Raw genomic sequence first — 21,597 nt, forward strand, 5'->3', positions numbered from 1 at the left:
AAAAAAAAAAAAAAAAAGAATTGTTTTACTCAATTTAAAATTTCTCAGTAGAGGCGGGGAGTTAGAGAGATGGTTCACTTGTTAGGATCACTTTCTGCTGTTCCAGTGGGCACTTTTTGGTTCCCAGCAGCTACATCAGGAGTCTGAGAAACACCGGTAACTCTCTGGCTCCCCTGGGCACCTACACACAGCACAAACCCTCCATACTCATAAACTTGTTTTTCTTTCTAGCAGGGCATGGGTAACACATGCATGCCTGTAATCTCAGCACTCAGCATGTGGAGGCAGCAGGACCAAGAACTGAAGGCCAGTCTTGGCTATAAGAGACCCTGCCTTGGGACTGGAGAGATGGCTCAGTGGTTAAGAGCTGTGACTTTTTTCCCAAAGGTCCTGAGTTCAATTCCCAGCAACCCCTTAGTGGCTCACTTCCATCTGTAATGAGATCTGGTGCCCTCTTTTGTTGTATAGGTACGCATGCAGGCAGAACACTGTACCTAATAAATACGTAATTCTTTTTTTTTTTTTTTTTTTTTGAGACAAGGTTTCTTTGTGGCTTTGGAGCCTGTCCTGGAACTAGCTTGTAGACCAGGCTGGTCTCGAACTCCCGAGTACTGGGATTAAAGGCGTGCGCCACCATCACCCGGCTTAAATACGTAATTCTTAAAAAGAGAGAGAGAGAGAGAGAGAGAGAGAGAGAGAGAGAGAGAGAGAGAGAGAGACCCAGACCCTGTCTCAAAAACAAAACCAGTGTCTATCTATGCTCTGGGTACGAGCTGGTGGTAAGGCACTTCTCTCAAACTATTTTATTGTCTTTTTGAGATAAGGTCTTCCTAGATAGTCCGTGCTGGCCTGGAACTTGTCGTGACCTCCCTGTAAGGTTAGAGGTTGTGTACAAAGGGAGTACAAAGGGTACTCCTGGAGGGAGCCAGGGAGTACCACAACGTTACTGGAACCATAGCAGTTTGCAGCTCTATTCCAAGAAAGTTTTCCCCAATGCAAGGGTAACAACTAGACTAAGTCTTCCAATGCACCACCAGGCTTTGCATTTTTGCACACTTTTCCTTTTCTCTAGAACTCCTTAATAGTCCATAAAAGATTCTGTTAAGTGGGCTCGGGGTGAAGTTCTGTGGTACCGTGCATACCGATTATGCTAGGGGCCTTGGGTTCAAACTCCAGCACCGCGCGGGCGGGGTTTGGGAGTTGGGGTGTTTTACAAGTTTGAGTCTGAAGATCGAGCTGCTTCCCTACTCTTTTTTCAACAACCCCCGCCGTTTTACAGAAGAAGGAATATCTAGTTGAGTTCAAAATCTCTGCTTCACAGGTAACCGAAGCTACAGAGCGTTGCAGTTGCTATGGTTCCCGGCGCCCGCAGCGTGACGTCAGCCGCGGCGCAGTTTGATTACGCTATGATTTCCGGCGCCTCTTTGCGAGCCGGGCCGCGGGGAGGAGAAACTTAGCTATCAGTGTGGCAGGGTCATGAAGAGGAGGCGGTGGCGGGAGAGCGGAGGAGGCGGAGGGGGCGCGAAATTGCGGTAGCCAGCGCTGGGCTGGTGATTGTGGCCGTGTGGGAGGCCGAGGGTCCGAGCCCTCGGGCAGCGGCCGGGGCTCTGGGCTGAGCACGGCTGTGGAGCCGCCGCTCCCGGCCCCCTGGCTCCGCCATGTTCCGCAGGGCACGCCTTAGCGTGAAGCCGAATGTCAGGCCTGGTGGAGGCTCCAGGGGCTCCGCCGCTCCTAATCCCCAACGTGTACAGGAGGCTCCCAGGCCTCCCGAGCCTGCCACCGAGTCCGCTCCGAAGCCAGCGGAGCCCACAGATGTGCCTGCGCCTGCGGTGGCTTCCGGAGGAGCGGAGCCCCAGGAAAAGGCTCCCAGGAGCAGGTATGGTCTTATAGAACGAGCATGAAGCGGAGTACCTCGTCTGCAGCAAGCCTTTGGCTTGAGCTGGACGAAACCACTCCTAGCTGCAGTTTAATTCCCTGATCAGAAGGTGTGACTGCTGATTCTGTCATGATTCTCGAGGAGACCCCCCCCCCTTTTTTTTTTTTTACAGGGATGGGAATTCAGGTTTCACAATTTTGAATTCACGAATAGGCACACTATCACTAGGAATTTAATTCTCCTGGAGCACTTTACTCGGAAAGCATTTTGGGATTTTTATTTTGTGAATATTTATTTTTAAAAGGAGAACACCAATGTTACTTGAATTTCTTTTTACCCCTCCACGCGCTGATGCAGTTGAACCCCAGCGCCTCATGCGTGTCAGGCAAGCGCCCTGTTAGAGCCACACCTGCAGAATTTGTCAAACTCAGGTTGCTTATTTTGGTTTGAGTGTGTACTCCTTTATAGTTACAATGTTTCCCGAATTAAGACGCCTTGCTTTAGCGTCAAATACCATATTTGAATGCAGGACTCTACTTCTTAGTTTAAGAATTTAAAGTAGGCTGTCCTCAGTGAAAATTTATTCCTCTCTTAGATGTCAGTAGTACCTCCTTTGGGGCAGTATTTTGAGATCAGATATGATTTTATAAACTGTTTTGAGAATGACATGGAAGAGTAGTTCCTCCAAATTTACTAATTTCAAAAAAAGTGACAAGAACCAGGTGTAGTCCGCATGCATTTAGTCCTAGCAATCGAGAGGCTGAGGCAGGTGGATCTCCGTGAGTTCGAGGCCAGCCTGGTCTACGGAGTGAGTTGTAGAACAGTCAGGATTATGTAGACGCTGTCTCAAAAAACAAAACAAGGAAAGGTGATGGTATAATGATTGCAGTTTTTCTATTACACAGAGGAAGAAGCCAGTAAACTGCTAATCACGTTGAGTGACAGGGAGATGGTACAAATTACGTTTGCATAGCAACAGCGTTTCTTCTGTGATCTGAGTTGGTGCTCTGTGTTATTTTGATATTTCAATGATTCTCCATATTTCCAAGTTTCTACTTAGAATGAAAATACTAGTGTTGGTCATCATTACTCAAAGTGGTTTGGATATTTTTGTTAGCTGTGTCGGAATGCATGATGATTGATCGTTTATAAATTGCCCTTAGGCCATGGTCCTAAGATGTCTAGATTATTTACACACACACATAAATTTGTTGTTGGTTTTTGTTTTGTTTTGGTTTTTTAGGCAGGATTTCACTATGTAGCTTTGACTTGCCTGGAACAAAGAGATCCATCGCCTCTGCCTTCTGAGTACTGGGATTAAAAGCATGTGCCACCATGTCCAGCAGTTTTTCTTTCTTTTTTTTTTTTTAAGAGAGAATTTTCATGTAGTTCAGGCTGGCCTAGAACTGACTGTGCATGAGGAGATGCCCTTGAATTCCTGATCCCACTGCTGTGCCTTCTGAATGCTGAAGTGGCAGATGTGTGCAGCTGTGCCTGGTTCCTGTGGCACAGGCGATGGAAGCCAGGCCTCTATGCATGCCGCCCAAGCACTCAGCCAGCTTAGCTACATCCCAAGTCCTTTTTCCTTATTTGATGAGACCATTTTGTTCTGGGTTTTTGCTAGTTGTAGAAACCAACAGAGTGTGCATTTAATGTAGAAAATGCCAGTGGTTGATGTGTTACATTGTTTTAAGGGTCACAGTTTTTGCTGAACCCCAGGGCTTTGTGCATATTAGGCAAGCAGTCTACCATTGAGTTTTATCTGTCTTCAGCTTTAGGAAAAGAGTTTAAATTAAAAGTCTTTTTAGAAAGATTATACCAGACGTTAAGATAGCTTCAACTTTATATAAAAGTAATGATAAGATAAAAATAGACTTAAAATCTTGATTTATATCTCCCCCCTAAAGTCAGTCAGTCAGTCTGTCTGTCTGTCTGTCTGTCTGTCTGTCTATCTATCTATCTGTTTATCTATCTATCTATCTGCATTAGTGTTTTGCCTTGTATGAATGTATGTTTATGTGAAGGTATCAGATCCCTTAGAACTGGAGTTACAGACAGTTGTGAGCTGCCATGTGGGTGCTGGGAATTGAGCCAGGGTCCTCTGAAAGAGCAGCCAGTGCTCTTAACCAATGAGCCATCTCTCAAGCCCCTATACCCCCTTTTCAGTGTTAAATGATAGTACTTATTTATGGAGTATGATGTGTTATTTCGGTATGTATTTGGAATGTGTCATGGTATGATATATCACTTTAAAAGTTTATTATTTCTTTGTGTTGATCATTCCAGATCTTTTCTATAACAATCTTGTGATAAAAATTGTCAACCATAGTTATCCTGTCTGCTAAAGTATGTTATTAGAAGTAGATGTTATTGCTATTCAACTTCACCTCTGGTTTCTTTCTTTTTTTGCTTTCTGAGACAGGGTTTCTCTGTGACTGTCCTGGAACTCTCTGTAGAGCAGGCTGGGCTTGAACTCAGAGATCTGCCTGCCTCTGTGATGTGACTGAAGGTGTACACCACTGTCCCTGGCTTTTTGCTTTTAAGAAATTTTATGCATGTGGATGTTTGCCTTTGTGCACCACTTGCATGCCTGGTGCTCATGGAAACTAGAAGAGGATGTTAGATACCCTGGAACTGGAGTTACAGACAGTTGTGAGCTACATCTGGGTTCTGGGAATTGAACCCAAGCAGCCAGTGCTCTTTCTTAATCTTGAGTCGTGACGTCAGCCCATTTCTGAGAGACTTATATCTGATCTGTACCATAGTCAATATGACTAGTTCTTTTTTTTTTCTCCTGTTTTTTGAGCTAGGGTCTCATGTAGCCTAAGATAGCCTCAACTCGTATGTTGAGGATGATTGTAAACTTTTCTGATCCTTCTGCTTCCACTTCCTCAGTATTGCGACTACAGACATGTAGCAAAACAAAAATGTCCAAACCTCTCAGCTGTTTATTTATTAAAAATTTGCTAATTAAGCCTTGTTCTGTCTTAGCTGTTGTTTCGTGCTCAGCATGTTATTAATGTTTTATGTTGGGCTTAGGGATTGAAGTTTGAAAAAGATTAACTTAAACAGACTTCTTAGAATTTACATGCACAAAAACTATTAGTTTATTTTTTGTCGTTTGAAGATTTTGTGTGTGTGTGTGTGAGGGTGTGTGTGAATGTCATGTGTGTGCAGGTGTCCATGGAGGACAGAAAGTGTGGGATCTATGGAGCTAGAGTTCCGGGTGTTTTTGTGCCATTCTGGTCCTGGAGGAGTAAAAGTACATTTATCCCTCTCAGCAGCCGTGCTTTGTTCTGAGATAGTCTTACCTGGTAGGTAGCTTAAGCTGCTTGGCTTCAGACTCATGGCAGTCTGTCTGCCTCAGCTTCCCTTTGCTGGGAATAGTGTGTGAGCTCTCACATCCGGCTAAGAAAGTTTTAAACAAGTCAATTGCAACTCTGTTGTAATCAACATAAATCTGAGAAATCATGTTTTTATCCATTTTTTCTGTTTGGAGACCTTACTATAGTTTTAAAACTAGCATAAGATTCATGACGTCCACTCTGTCTTTTATATTTCAACAGTGATGCAAAGACTGGTGATGAAAATAATGTTGAAGAGTCCAGCAAACCATCCTCTACTGTTTCTCAGAGAAGAAAGCGAGTGCCAAGCACTTCTAGTCTTGCGAAGCCTACTGTCAGTGTTCCTTCACAGTGTCAACCCTTGTCTGCAGTTAACCACGATGCTCTGCAGCCCAGCCCTGCTCCAGCTAAAGACAAGCCCCCGTGTTCAGATAGATACCGAATATACAAGGCCAGGAAACTGAGAGAGATGCTGAAAGAAGAGTTGAGAAAAGAGAAGGTAAGTTGAAGAAACGCAAAATTTAGATGCTGCCTGCTAGATTTCTATATTTAGCTTTAGAAGAAAAAGAGGTATGTGTTGAAATGGATGGGAAAATAATACCAGATAATGACTCGTGTAACATAACATCTTGTATAATACAAAGTAATAGAGTGGTATATTATTTGTGTTTTAATAAATAAAGCTTGCCCGAAGCTCAGAGGACAAAGCAGCCATACTAGTCAGCTACATAGCCAGGCAACAATGCACACACCTTTAGTCCCACAACTCGGAGACAGAGGGATCTCTGTGAGTACAAGGCCACCCTGGGCTGCACGAGATTGAATCTGTGTAAAGAAGAAACAGAACTAACACAAAGGTGATTCCAGCATTTGGGATCCCATGCCTTTAATCCCAGCATTAGGGAGGTGGAGACAGGAGTGATGTGGCTGGACAGAGAGAGAACTGTAAAGGGGAAGAGACAGGAACTCAGGAGAATATGGAGTCTGAGGATTCATGGAGACAGAATCTTGCCTTTTGGGTCTGAATTTTTGGCAGAGGTAAAAGGTCTCTCTAGTGGTTGGCTGCTTTGCTTCTCTGATCTTCAAGTTGAACCCCAGTATCTGTCTCTGGGTTTTTATTATTTGTGCTTCAAAGTTAACCTTGTAAATTTACTTTTTTTTTCAACTGATAGACTTTATTATTATTACTGTTTATTAATTTTCAGGGTTTTTTGGGGGGGCAGTTGTGACTCAATGTGTAACTCACTCTGTAGTCAAGACCATCTTACTGACCCAGCCATCCATATCTTGTATCATCACATTTTCCTTGATAGTCATTTTAAAATTATTTTATTCATTTAAATTTTTCACTAGTTTTGGTGATAATAAAAAGTAAGTTTTTTATGAACATGCAGATAGATACACAAGCATATGAAAATAGTTTCCATAAAAATGTCTAAGCGATGTGGAGTAATTTGAATTAAAATAAGTATAATCAAGCAAATGTGAATATTTTAAATTGAACTATGGCCAAAAACCTTACGCAGTGCATATAATAAGAGTGTGACTCTTTTAATGAGGCACGGTATACAGTGGAACAGGAATAAAGCTGGCTTTGGAGTTAGAAATGTAGGCTTCATCCCTTACTAGCAGTGTGATGTTGGGCGGCTTAGTCTTTTTTGTATCTCTGTTTCTCCTTCTCTGTAGAATATTACCAATAATGATACTAAAACCTCACTGGAGGATTTTGAAGATTTATTATTCATGCATTTGAACTAATGTGTTTTAGTGTTTAGAAAGTAGTGAACAACAAATGTCAGCTGTTTTAGCTAATTACAGAACACCTCATTTTGGTAGTGTTGGGGATTGAACTCTGGACCTCATATATGCGAGGCAGGTGCTTTACATCGAGCCATATTCCTAGCTTCAATAAACAGAATTGTATACGCAGAGCTTTTTATCTAGTTCCAATTTTTTGGATTTTTTTCTCTCTCCTTCCTTCCTTCCTTCCTTCCTTCCTTCCTTCCTTCCTTCCTTCCTTCTTTCGATGTATGTGAATGCTCTATCTGCATGTATGACTTTATGTCAGAAGAGGGCACCAGATCTCACTATAGATGGTTGTGAGCCACCATGTGCTTGCTGGGAATTTTGAACTCAGGACCTCTGGAAGAGCAGTCAGTGCTCTTAACCGCTGAGCCATCTCCCTAGCTCCCAACTTCTTGGATTTTAAAAATTGTTAAGAGGTGATTCATCTTTGAGAAACTTTTATCCATGCTCTCTTAGGTTTGGTAACTGTCTTCAGAGTGCCTCTCCATCTTAACTCTTGCTGTGAAGCCCATGGTAAAATATCTTTAATTAAGATAAGGGTTTGGAGAGGTGGTTCACTGGTTAAAAGTGCTTGCTTTACGATCTTGGATCCTAGCACCTATGTAACAAGTTGGGCATCCCACAAATGGCTGTAATCTCACCTCTGAGACGGGCTAGGATCACTGGGTCTTGCTGATTTCTACTCTAGCTAAGATGTAAGCCCTTGCCTCAAAAGATTTACGTAGAGAGTGATATAGGGTGACACTCGGTGGCCTTTTCTGGCCTCCCTGGGGCATGGGCACATCTACCCATGCTCACACACGCGTGCATACACACAAATCAAATTACATCATCATAAAACATCTGTAATAAAAACTTTAATTCTGCTTTATTTTAAAATGCTACTAAGGAAAAAGAAAAACTACTAAGGGTATTGTATAATACAACATTCAGGTTATAAATGATTTCTTAAAATTAGGTATAATTATAGTAATATTAAAGCACTTTAAGTCAGTGGGTTGTGTATTTGAGTTTACTGTGTCTGAAATTATTTTGTTCATAAAATCTCTGTATATAGAAACAGTGGAAAAACAAATTTGCTACAAATGAAAGCCAGAGGCCACCAGATCGTTCAAAAATGACCATGAGAGACTTCATATATTACCTGCCAGATAACAATCCAATGACGTAAGTAGAATTTATTTGTGCTTTAATTTCATTGGGTATATAGTGATATGGCACTTTTAGAGTACAGTTTCATGTTTTTTGGAAGCTTGTTGATAAAATAAAATTTCTAACAAAATGAGTATAGATAACATTTTTCTCCTGGGGTACTGAGGTCTAAGCTGATGCTCTTCCCACGTGCGGTACTCAATCGTGCTCTATCAAGTGATACTTTCTGGGATGATAATGATGCTCTTCCTTTATCTCCAAGATGAAAAGGGGTTCCTTTATTGTTTTAATTATCAGGATAGAGTGTAACTTGTATTTCTTATGTACTATAATGCTATAGAAAGGAATCTTTAGTTTTTATGCCCTATACATTAGTAACGGTACAGTTTGAGTAACAAGTCCTTCATGAACAAAGCTTTAATTCTTTAATTAAAGTTAGCCTGAGATAGAAGGTAGAAATCCTGGAAATCTGTTCATTGTGATTTTGGTGGTGTAGGATATGGAATTAGTGTATTTTTTCAGTATAAGTGTCTTTTACGTTTACCTGGTCTTTGTTGGCCTCATTGAAGGAAGGGCAAGAAACATAAGTTTGAGTTTGACAGCTATTGGCTGGAGATGAGCCACCTAGGTTGCTTCATTTCCTAGAGCTGAGAGTCTCTCTTCACTAAGGAATTAGCGGGTAAAAACATTTCTGATTTAGGCCACAGCAGATATTGGTGCTTGATGAGTTTTTTATCTATTTATTTAGGTTGGGATGTGTGCTGGGAATCAAGTTAATTCTCAGCCTTCACTGAGCTCATTTCCCAGGCACAGGGAAAAATGATTGCTGAACATTTTAATGAGATGTTTTAGTATATTGTATTAAAAATAGGGGGGCTGGAAAGATGGCTCAGTGGTTAAGAGCACTGACTGCTCTTCCAGAGGACCTGGGTTCAATTCCCAGCACCCACACAGCCGCTCACAACTGTCAGTAACTCCAGCTCCAGTAAACCCGACACCCATGATAAAACAATAATGCACATAAAATAAAAAGAAAACATAAAAATAGAAGCTAATATATTTTTTTGGTTGTAGATATAATTGATATAATTATAGATATAATCCTATAGATAGAATTGATAAAATATCAATTTATTTAAAAGTATTCTTTTATTTGCACTTAACAGTTCTTCAGTGGAACAAGAAAAGAAAACCGAAAAATCCTTGGCTCCTACCCCGGCAAGAGAGTGAGCATCTTATCTTGCTCTTTTACATATGTTGTTTAGGTGCCTTTCTGTTGTTGCTGGGCACCAAATTGGGACTACACACAGGTGCCTCACCACTGAGTTACACCCACCATTGGATACACTTTTAAAGTGAAGTCTAATGTCCTTCCTTCCTTTTTCCCCCTTTTCCTTCCTTCTTTCCTTTCTTCTCTCTCTCTCTCTCTCCCCCTTCCCCTCCCCCTACCTTCCTCTCTTCCTTTCTTTTCTTACAGGTGCAGTGTGTTGTGTGTTTATACATGTGTGTCTTGTATAGGCACATGTACTTGTCTTACTCAGTTACTCTTGATTGAGGCAAGGTCTCTTCTGATTTTGAGTTGTCTATCTAGTCAGCTTATCATCGAAATCCCTTGTCTATGATTTTTGAATGCTGCCTATTAGTCCTGTCCATCTTTTACATGGTTTTTAGGATCCAAACTCAATTCCTCATGCTTCTGGATAAACAGTTTATCCACGGAACACCCCTACCCCCAGCCTCAAATGAATCTTTCTGTTGTACTATTTATATTTGATTGGCTCCTGAAAATAGACTCATTTAAGAATAGAAGCTATTAGGGTAGCCAAGGCTAATAGAGAAACACTCTCTCAAAAAAGAAAAAAGAAAAAAAAAGAAATATAGAAGCTGTAGCTGCTCCTGGTAACTCGTGTCTAATCTCAGTCCTTGAGAGGCTGAGGCAGGAGGATCTCAAGGTCAAGGCCAGTGTGGACGACTGACTCGTGACATTCCTGGAGAGATATGAATAAATGTCTACTTGTCCCAGGTAAGGGGCTGGTGACAGACTCATAAGGATACCAGCTTGGTTAACCAATGAATTTTATGGGTGTTCATTGTCAGGAATACGAGTGAGAGGTTACTCACTGGATTATAAGTTATTTCAAAGACAGCTGCATCATCAGAGCCCAACCCAGCTTGGACGATGACTCATGAAAGCTGAGAACCTGGCACTGCACAGCTTGAAGGCAGTTCAGCAGGTTGGAGAGTGTCTTTTAGACATCACAGCTCCATTGGTCCACTCTCTTCTAGGTGGCTTGGCTTATCCAAGAGGGTTTCTGAGTCTTTACTGCTTATATGCACTTGGAGAGGGAAGGTCGGTTTTAGGGACTTCCTGAAGCCTTTGAGTTGTTAGCTCCTGAGCTTAACATGCTTCTTTAAGAACATCCCATGTCTTAAGCTTCTCATCCACTGAGAAGGTTCTATAGGAAATTGCCACACAGCAGGTACATAGGGAGAACCTGTCTCAAAACCACACACACACACACACACACACACACACACACACACACACACACACACACTTAGATTCTTTCATAATGAAAGGGTTATAGTATTTGTGTAATATATATGTAATTGACTGATATTATGATTTACATTTATACATGTATATTTGTGCCTGTGTGTACATCTGAGTGCCATAACTTGTGGAGGTCATAGGACAGCCTGAGGATCAGTTCTCTCCTTCTAACTTTTGGGTTCCATGTATTGGACATAGGTTGTCAGGCTTGGCATCTTATCTCACTGGCCTCACGAGTTTTATATTAAAGATGTTCAAATTGGGAATTATGAGACAGGGTCTCACTATGTAGCCTTGGCTAGTTTAGAACTTGCTATGTAGATCATGCTAGGCCCTGAACTCTGAGTGCTAGGACTAAAGGCCTGCACTGCTATGCCCAGCAAATGGAGTTGTTTGTTGTACAAAAACAGTAGCTTTAAGTAGTAAAAACCTCAAATAAGGTGTTGGAGAGATGGCTCAGAGGTTAAGAGCTCTGACTTTTCTTCTAGAGGTCCTGGGTTCAATTCCCAGCAACCATGTGTTGGCTCACAGCCGTCTGTAATGAGATCTGGTGCCCTGTTCTGGTGTGCAGACATATATATGAAGGGAGAACACTGCTCACGCAATCAATCAATAAATGCTTTTTAAACGTTCAGAAGAGCAAAGGGAATGTAGACAGTAGTCTTCCCACCTTGGTTTATTCATGGTTTAAAAGTCTGTGGTTCTCCCTCTTTCCCCCTGAAGCAACAAATGTTAACAATTACAATAATGCATTTTTTATTACATGTATTTATTGTGTGTATTTGTGTGTATATATGCGGGCACATGCATGCCCTGGTGAGTGTGGAAGTGAGAAGATAGTTTGTGGGAGTCAGTGTGTGTTCTGGAGACTGAAGTCAGGTTTTCAGGCTTTGTACAGAGACTTAACCACTGAGCCATCTCATCAGCTCACCGATTTTTAAATATATCATTCCAGATTTATAATTTATGTGTACTTCAATAAAATATTAAGCTGACATTGTGGTGGAAAGTAAGATTTGAATTCACCTTTTAAAAAAACAAGTTATAATTGGGTAGGAGCAAGAAGTTCTGGGCTTTTGCACCGTAGGCTGATGGAATACCTGAGAGCTGGACAAGGTAGTGTACCCTTGTGACCCCAGCAGGTGAGAGACTGAGTCTGCAGCCAGTGTGGGGCCACATGGTGGGCACGAGCACCAGGCTACCTAGGGCTTCATAGCAACATCCTATCTCATAGACTAGGAAAATAAAAAAAAAAAAACTACAAAAACATACACCAGGAAATATATTTCAGAAAAATAGATTTTACACATTTTTATCACAAAGCATCGAGAAATGTTTGACATGATAGAAATGCTCAGCTTAAGATACCGTTTATTCATTTTTTTTATTATTGGCCTCAAACCCAAGATAGACTATATACCAGTGAGTTACACATCTGGTACCATTTGTTTATTTTAAAAGTGAGAAAAGATTTCTTATTATTATGTTTTTAGATTCCTTATTAAATGCTACCAAGTATCTGAGTGGTGGTGGTGAACACTTTTAATCCTAGCCCTTGGGAGGCAGAGGCAGGTGGATTTCTGAGCTAAAGGCCGGCCTGGCTCACAGAGTGAGTTCCGGGACAACTAGTGCTGCACAGTGAAACCCTGTCTGAAAGCAAACAAACAAAAGCTACCAAACAAAATTTGAAAGAAAATTTTATAACTTCTCCCTTCTCTGTGTATTTATCCATCTTTCCATCTGTTTATTTTAGTCAGGTTCTTAATGTAAACTCCATATTGACCTAGAACTTTTGGTCCTTTTGTGTCGGCCTTCTTAGTGCCAAGATTACATTGTGTACCAACATGCCTGGCAGGTTATCTTATTCAGTTAAGTTATAGGGAAAGTTTGAAATATCTGAGTTATTGCTCATTAATAACTTGTTTTGAATTCAGACTTCTCAGGAAATGCTAAGTTAATGACTGTTTACATTTAGTAGGCAAGACAATCAGAGCACTCAAGATGCTGATGATAATGGAGACGTGGAAGAGAGGGCGGATGATGGGCCACTGCTGGTTCCTCGAGTAAAAGTGGCAGAAGATGGTTCTATTATTTTAGATGAAGAAAGGTGAGTTAAAGAGATGGGGAGAGGGGGAGATGATGGCAGAGAACATATCACATTGTTGAGGAGAGGTTCTGTTTCTGAATCTGTCAGAATAACTTTATAAACCCCCATATATATTCATATCATGAATAGTGTAAAAAGGAAATCAAACTAAATTGATATGTAATTTTAGTATGTTTTGCACGAGATGGTATCGCTCTCCTATTTCCTGTCAACCTTTTACTTCTCCTGCTGCTAATCCAGTCCGGCTGCTGAGCCAGCTGTGTGCTATTGTCCACTGAGGGTGGATTTCTAGGATTGACTTAGTTATGAAGTTGGTATTTAGGTTTTATCAAATGTAGTAGTTTCACTTTGTTGATATTTTTGAGACAGGGTGTCACTGTGTAGCCCTGGCTGGCCTGGAACTCACTTTCTAGTCCAGGTTGGTCCCTAACTTTACAGGTATTCACCTTTCTCTGCTCCTGAGTGCTAGGATTAAAGTTGAGTGCCACTATACCTCACACTTATTTTGTATTTGGGTGTATGGTTGTAATGGACAATTCCTTGAAAATTGAGTTATGTGTGGTTGTAAGCTTTCTGATGTGGGTGCTGGGAGCTGAATTTGAATCCTCTGGAAGAGCAGCAAGCACTTTTTTTTGTTAAAAATGCACACATGCGCGCGCACACACACACACACACACACAAGCATACACATCTTGTTTTTTAATTCTTTGAGAGTTTCCAGTTTTGTGCATCATGTTTTGATCATATTTCCAGATCCACTTTCTTCCTTTGTGACCCTTTTTTTTTTTAAATACCCTTCAAGACCAGTGAGTGCTACTCAAATATTCTTGAATGTATGGTATTCCACTAGAGCATGGTCAGCTTTATTAGGTCAACTTTATTATTCTTAGAGAAAAGTATCTCTCTTTTACCAATAGCTGTCGGTTGCTATTTGGTGCACAGGTAGGGGTGGGATTTTGTGCTCAACTCCCCTGTCCATGCTGGAATTTCTTCTAGTTTGGAGTTGTAAAGGTTCTGTACATTCTGTTACAGTCACTGTGAGTTCATATGTGTAGCTGCTACCTTGCTGTGTGTCCAGAAGCTGTCTCTTTGTAGTTATCCTGCCTCTTAAAGTTTTTTCACCCTCCCTTCCCATAGTGATTCTTGAGCCTTGGGAGGAGTATGTGTTAGGACTTAGATTTTGTAGTCTCTTATATTCACTGCACTTTGGCCTTGTGGGTCTCTGTTAATCATCATCTACTGCACAAATCAGTCTCTCAGATGAGACTGAGGGTTGCACTGATCTACAGTATAACAGTATACAGTATATACATGATATAACAATAAGTCATTAGAAGCATCAAGCAATTCTTAACTGCTTAATCTCTCCAGCTCTAAAGTGTATATTTTATAAGGGATGAGTTAAAAAAGAGAAACGAAAGGTTTTGAAAGTTTAGTTAGTAAAAATTTACATGACATTTAAATTTGATTATAATAATCATAGATGTAATACTGATAATAAGTTTTTATAGTTGATGGTGATTTTACATGTCATTAACCATTAAAGAAATATTAGCCCAGGGGCCATATAGAAGCCAACAAAACAAACCCAGTTGTGGTGACACATGCCTGCAGTCTCATGAGTTGAGATAGATGAACAGGAATTTTAAGCTATCCCCAGCCACACAGCGAGTCCTCTAGCCTGGATTACATAAAGCCTGGTCAAACAGACAGACAGACAGACAGAAAAACAAAAAAAGGCAATAGAAGTGTTGTTTCTTAGGTAGTCCAAGTTATTTTGAAACACTGTAATGAAAACAGGTTGGCATTTATGTCTGCTGCTTAGGAATAATGTTCAGAAAATTTGTATTTTGAATTTAAATATAATTTTTTCAAATTATGTTTTATATTTTTGATATTACTGATATGATAAGTTTTAAAATACAGCCAGTTAAATCTCATCATCTGTTCTTTTTCATGCTTGTTTTTAGTGTGACTCTTTGAAAATGTCTTTCTTTCAGTTTAACTGTAGAAGTTTTGAGAACAAAAGGTCCCTGTGTTGTTGAGGAAAATGATCCTATATTTGAGCGTGGCTCAACAACCACATATTCCAGCTTCAGGAAAAACTATTATTCAAAACCATGGTCAAATGAAGGTAACTAATTCTCATTAATAGTTGTATGCTGATTTTTTTTTTTTAAATGAAGTGAACTATTTTATGTTATCTTTTTTTTTTTTCTCTCTCTCTCTCTGAGACAGGGTTTCTCTGTAACAGCTCTGGCTGTATTGAAATTCACTTTGTAGACCAGGTTGACCTCCAGTTCATTGAGGTCCGCCTGCCTCTGCTTCCAAAGTGCTGGGATTAAAGACATGCACCCCCACCTCCTGGCTCTATTTTATGTTTTCTAATTAAATCAGACTTGTAAATAAAATGTCAACTGACATGTTGTCTTTTATCCACTTAATTTTATTGGTTCCCCTCCCTTTTTCCCCTACTGTCTTTGACTTTACCCTAGAAATCATTCTAAGAATTAGCATTCTAAGAATCCATTTTCCTGGGTTCTTAAGCTTTTCAAATTCTACAGAGAAACAACATTTTGTCCTACAGAATATAGGACAAAAAGTAAGTGACTAATTGACAGTATTTCTGTGTAAGCACGATGTGTGCCCGTAGAGCATTCTGTTTCCAATGTTTCTAATCATCATGTCCTTGAAAACATGGTCACCTAGCATTTCTACAGCTGGTCCCCTGCAATGAAGTTACTTACCTAGAATGTAAGCATTGAGGACTCTTAGGCCAGACAATCATTAATTTGAGACCAGTCTGGCCTATATAAAGAATCTTACCTCTCTTGGTGATGCTGGCGCACCCCTTTAATCCCAGCACTCGGGAGGCAGAGGCAGGTGGATCTCTGAAATTGAGGCCAGTCTGGTCTACATAGTGAGTTCCAGGACAGTCAGGGCTACACAGAGAAACCTGTCTTGACCCTCCCCGCAAAGAATTTTACCTCAAATAAACAAACAAAAAAACCATACAACAGCAACAAAATGTACTTAATATATGTTTCATGATGGTACTTACTGCTTTTTAGAATATAGTTTGCGGAAAACTTTTTAAGCATGGCAGAATATAGGACAAAAAGTAAGTTTCTGTACTTCCCTTCTGACTTATCAATTCTGTGGGGGATTTTTTGTTTTGTTTTTTTGAGATACCTTTTTTCTGGCTTGTCACGTTTTCCTCACTTCCTCCCTCCCTCTCCTCAACATGTTAGAAAACACCACAGCCCCTTCAGTCTAGTTAGTATTTTTCTAAGTGCTTTTCTTTCCTTCCTTCCTTCCTTCCTTCCTTCCTTCCTTCCTTCCTTCCTTCCTTCCTTCCTTTCTTTCTTTCTTTCTTTCTTTCTTAAAGATTTATTTATTTATTTGTTTATTAGTTTCCATGTCTGCCTACATGCCAGAAGAGGGCATCAGATCTGTGAGCCACCATGTGGTTGCTGGGAATTGAACTCAGGTCCTCTGGAAGAACAGTCACCATTCTTAACCTGTGAGCCATCTCTCTAGCCCCCTGCTTTTCTTTCTTTTTTTTTTTTTTGCCAGTCACTGAGTATTTTATTTCTTGTAGGTGGCCAAACACAGAAGCCCCAACAATTTATACTTTTACCAATTGTCTATAAAAAGTATTATTTTACCATAGCTTTGCTAATAAAAATTTCTAAGTTTTATTGGCTTATGGAAATCTAATGTTCCAAAATACTTCTTTATATTATATACAGTTGTTTGATAGCAATAAGATTCAGTATCTACTATATTTAGTATTTTTGTTTTTTAATTCTTATTTAAAACAATTTCTCAATTTAAATATATTTGATCGTATTCTTCCTTTTCCCACAGTTCATCCAGATCTTCCTACCCATCCAACTTTAAGTTCTTTCTCAAAAAATAAGTGAAAAAAGTCCAATACAACAACAAAATGCCCAAAACCTTGAAAGCAAAATACAATGTCACCCAAAAAGGGGGGGGAAAAAAAGCCCAAACAAAAAACACCAAAACCCACCAAACTGTAACCAAATAAAAACGCACATGCAGCCGGGCGATGGTGGCGCACGCCTTTAATCCCAGCACTCGGGAGGCAGAGGCAGGCGGATCTCTGTGAGTTCGAGACCAGCCTGGTCTACAGAGCTAGTTCCAGGACAGGCTCCAAAGCTACAGAGAAACCCTGTCTCGAAAAACCAAAAACAAACAAACAAACAAACAAACAAACAAAAAAAACGCACATGCACACACACAAATCTGTGGGATCTGTTATTTGTTGGTCAGTAACTGAACATGAGCTCTAACCTGGAGTGGTTGATAAACTACTGTCATTCCATTGTGAAAACTGGTTTTCCCTCTCCCAGATATGAATGACAGTTCTATTGTTTGCCTGTGCCCTGCTGGCTAGGTTTATATTCATTCATTCATTTTCTAAAAAAATATAACAAAATATAAAGATAAAACGAAAACAGCCACATTAAAGTTGTGCAAGACAGGGCACAACAGTCAGAAACCCACTCGTTCGTGTGCTCAGGAATCCCATAAGAACACTAAGCTGGAAGCCATGGTGTAAGTGTAGCACCGTGCAGACCCTCTTCATGCCTCTTCAGCGTCTGAGTTCATCAGAGCTTTCCTCGTGTTGATTTAGAGGGCCTCGATTTCTTGGTGTCCTACATATGCTCTGGCTCTTAGATTCTGCCTTCTCTTCCATGGGGTTCTCTGAGCTCTGAGGGAAGGGATTTGATGGAAACATCCCATTTAGGGCTGAGTGTTCCAGGTTTCTCACTCTGAGAATAATATCTTGCTGTGGCTCTCTATATTTGTTCTCATCTGTTGCAGGAGAAAGCTTCTCTGATGATGGCTGGCTGAGCAAGGAAATGATTTATGAGTATTGCATCATTAGGAGACATTTTATCGCTACTTTTTTTTTTTTCCTTTTAGACCATATTATTTGATTTTGCCCTAGGTCCCTGGATTATCTAGACTCAGGTTCTTGGTCACTCAATCAGTGTTAGAGATGGATTCCATCTTTTGGATAGGGCCTTAAGTCCTATCAGGTATTGGTTAGTTACTCTTTTCAGTGTGCTGTGGAGCTGTGGCAGCTCTGCCAGCACTGGCCCTTTGTTTCTGACTAGCAACTGCTTGAATTCAGAAAGTCTATTTTCAGAGACCTCTTTGTCTCAAGTTTGGCTTAATACCTGCTTGGGTGGCCCTCTTTTTGTTCCAGCAAGTACATGTGATCAATCCTCAAGCTTTTAGGGACACTTTGGAGTGGGAGGATAAACTTTTTAGTTGTCTACTGGATGGGTCATCTACTTCATTTTCAAAGTTGTCCCTTTTGGGTACAGAGCAGGAGTCCTTGTTACCATAGCCCCCTGAGTTCTGGAATTATGGAATGTATCATCACACTTACCTATGGAGATTTTTCCCCAAAAAATGTATTAGGGTGTTTAAAATTCTTTGATGTTCTTTTCAATAAAGTTAAATATTGTCTAACTTATTTTTAACTAATATTCTTACGTCATTTTGTCTGAACAGAAAATTAATTTTCAGTTAATCTTTTGTTTTTACAGAAACAGATATGTTCTTTTTGGCCATCAGTATGGTAGGAACTGACTTTTCTATGATTGGACAACTTTTTCCTCACAGAGCAAGGATAGAAATTAAGGTAAAGTATACCTATAACATTTATTGGTTAGATAGGGTCAAAAAATTACTAAGATATTTTTCTTTTAACTTAATTCATGCTCATTTATTTTTATTATGTTTTGTGTGTGTGCGCACACATGCATGCGTGAGAGAGAGAGAGATTGAGAAATCTTACAAGAAACACACACACACACACACACACACACACACACACACACACCATGAGTTCTAGGACTCCTGAAGTGTGTGGTGTAAGATTCTAGGCCTGGACTCTGCCTCAAACCTGGTGGGATATGAGCCAGTTTGAACTCCATTTATCAGGACCAGATTTCCTGGTAGTGCCCTGCCCTGCCTAATACCTTTGACTTGATCCGGACTCACCCAGGCAGGATTTGGATTTACAGTGTAAATAGACTTCCCTCTATTACACTTAAAACACTCTGAAATAATAACAATGGATTAATTAAGTTAGTGTTAGCTTAATTGGTTATACATTTTATCTGTTTAGTGTGAGAGTCAAATTTTTTTTTGTTAGCTTTTGTTTTTATTTTATTTTTTTTCTGACTTTTAAGACAGTTTCTCTGTGTAGCCTTGGCTGTCCTAGAACTCACTCTGAAGTTTAGGCTGGCCCGAATCTCAGAAGTTCACCTGCCTCTGCCTCCTGAGTGCTGGCACTAAAATCGTGCACCACCATTGCTTGGCTTAGTCAACTTTTATTCTTAAAATCTAGCGTATTTACATGTCTGTGTGTGTATAAATATGTATGTGTATAGGGCCACTCATACCCAATGAATATATACAAGTAATAGGATTACTCAGTGGGAGTTGCTTCTCTTCTACCTTTCTATCAGTTCTTGATGTTGAACTAAAGCTGTCAAGCTTGGCCCATGACTATATGCTGTATATCTGGCTTTCATTGTTTATTTCTGCTATTGATAATAAAGATAGGATGAGGAAAATTTGTGTGAATCTTTTATCCTCATTACAAAAAATTTATTTGGAGTGTGTGTCCATGTCTGTGTGTCCATCTGTTTGTCCACGTCTGCCCACACATCACATGTGTACGATATTTGAGGCAAGAAGAGGGCATTAATTCTTTGAACTGTAGTTAGAGATGTCATGAACCTCCATGTGGCTGCTAAATATTGAACCCATGTCCTTGGAAGGGCAGCCAGTGCTCTTTCCCATTGGGCCATCTTTGTAGCTGTCTATTCTCATTTTTAAGAAACTAAAGCTTTAAGTAACTTAGCCTATTGGCAATAATATACCATTTAATACAAAATACTGTGCTTTGTAGAATTTCATATTATTGCTCACTAATTAGAAATAATCCTTGTTTAATGGCAGAACATTACTATAGATCTTTTTGTTGTTAACAGAATAAATTTAAACGTGAAGAAAAAACAAATGGATGGAGAATAGACAAAGCCTTTCGTAAGTATTAAAGAATTCCTTCACAGAGTATTGTTTGTAGAGGTTGATAATGATCAATTCTTTGTCTTTGGCTCTAGTGTTTTAGACTTGTCCTTGTATTGGCATAAGACTAAGGATGAAACCTTTTCATTTTTTGTTTTTTTAAGATAAGGTCTTGTATATATTCCAGGCTAGTCTGGAGCTTTTGTTTTGTTTTTGTTTTTTGAGACAGGGTTTCTCTGTGCCCTGGCTGTCCTAGAGCTCACTTTGTAAACTAGGCTGGCCTCAAATCACTGAGATCTGCCTGCCTCTGCCTTCCAAGTGCTGGGATTAAGGGCATGTGCCACCACTGCCCTATTTAGTCTGGAACTTTTAATCCTTTTGCCTCAGCCTCCAAGTGCTGGAGTTACAGGTGTGCACCACTGTGCCTCTGCTGTTCTTTGTTTGTTTGTTTTTTTTAAGACAGGGTTTCTCTGTGTAGCTCTGGCTGTCCTGGAGCTCACTTTGTAGACCAGGCTTGCTTCAAAATCATGGAGATCCACCTGCCTCTGCCTCCTGAGTGAGTACTGGGATTAAAGGCGGGTGCTACCATTCATTGCCTGGCAGCAAACAGAGTGTTAAGTCCATGAATTTATACAGTAATTGATAATAAAAATTGGCTTTTTCAAATTTCTGTTCTGTGCATATGTGCATGGATGTGCACAAACGCTTATCAGAGGACAAGGTATAGGAGTTGGTCTTTTCCTTCCATCCTGTGCTTCTGTGCTACGCTTTGGGTGTCCGGCTTGGCAGTAAGTGCTTTTATAAACTGAGCCCTCTACTGGCCCCTGAGTGGTTTTTTATTGGGAAGGAATTATGTTCAAGAGATAGTTCATGGAAAATAGATTGCGATAGTGGACTCTGTTTGTTGTCAGCCAGTCGTTGAGTCAACAGCATTGACTACCTGCTGTGTTCTGGGTGCTCTTGAAGATGTGTTGTCAAATAAGGCAGATGAGAAATCTGATTGGAGAGCCCTGAATTTAAATAGGTGGGGGATATTGTTATGCAAGTTTCAAGTACTGATTGAGTTCTTGGAAGAAAAAGGAATTGGGTCTTGATGCTTATTGAGCCTCAATGAAGTTCTTTAAGAATGGGTAACATTGAAATTTAGATCTGATTTAGAGGAGAGTAGGAACCAGCCAGTTTCTAATACCTTCATTAAAATTATTATCATTTTTCTTTTTGTAAGTCTACAGAAAGAGTACAAGAGATCTATAAATAAAACCAAATTTATGTTTGAGGTAATTTTTTGTTTTAGAAGGTACATACTTTTCATGAACCAATATCAACATTTCATAATTAATGTGTTAGTGTTAATTTAGCTATGAAATTACCTGTGTTGCCAAATTTAATTCTAAATAAAATTTAAAAAAGAGATGGGGAAACAGAAAAAAATATGTAGCAAAAAAAAAAAAAACAATTAAAAAAAAAGAAAGTAAAAGGAGACAGGGCCCGTTTAGCCTTGGCTGTCTAGGAAAACTCTGCACAGACTAGACTAGACTCAAACTCACAGAGATCCACTTGCTTCTGTCCCTCAAGTTCTGGAATTAAAGGTATACATCACTGTGCCTACCCAATTTTTTTAATTTTTATTTTATTTTTTATTTTTTTTTATTTATTTATTTTTTTTTTTGGTTTTTCGAGA

The 21,597-nt window shown here is 39.9% G+C and overlaps 1 protein-coding gene across 5 annotated transcripts in view; it reads left to right on the forward strand.

The window, feature by feature from the left end:
- The first annotated feature begins 1,443 nt into the window (after positions 1–1,443).
- The window catches only part of Bdp1 (B double prime 1, subunit of RNA polymerase III transcription initiation factor IIIB), a 92,682-nt gene continuing 72,528 nt past the window's right edge, over positions 1,444–21,597 (forward strand). For 4 of the 5 annotated variants that reach the window (XM_013349674.2, XM_013349675.2, XM_013349672.2 and 1 more), the window contains exons 1-8: positions 1,444–1,876; positions 5,443–5,719; positions 8,084–8,193; positions 9,345–9,404; positions 12,708–12,839; positions 14,840–14,973; positions 18,425–18,519; positions 19,880–19,934. In XM_013349674.2, the coding sequence (XP_013205128.1) occupies positions 1,659–1,876; positions 5,443–5,719; positions 8,084–8,193; positions 9,345–9,404; positions 12,708–12,839; positions 14,840–14,973; positions 18,425–18,519; positions 19,880–19,934 (1,081 nt within the window). In that variant the 5' untranslated portion in view covers positions 1,444–1,658. The remainder of the gene's footprint in view (positions 1,877–5,442; positions 5,720–8,083; positions 8,194–9,344; positions 9,405–12,707; positions 12,840–14,839; positions 14,974–18,424; positions 18,520–19,879; positions 19,935–21,597) is intronic. The other variant, XM_026783697.1, reaches the window with a different exon arrangement.

This window comes from Microtus ochrogaster, chromosome 19 (assembly GCF_000317375.1).
Source record: "Microtus ochrogaster isolate Prairie Vole_2 chromosome 19, MicOch1.0, whole genome shotgun sequence".
Taxonomy (NCBI): domain Eukaryota; kingdom Metazoa; phylum Chordata; class Mammalia; order Rodentia; family Cricetidae; genus Microtus; species Microtus ochrogaster.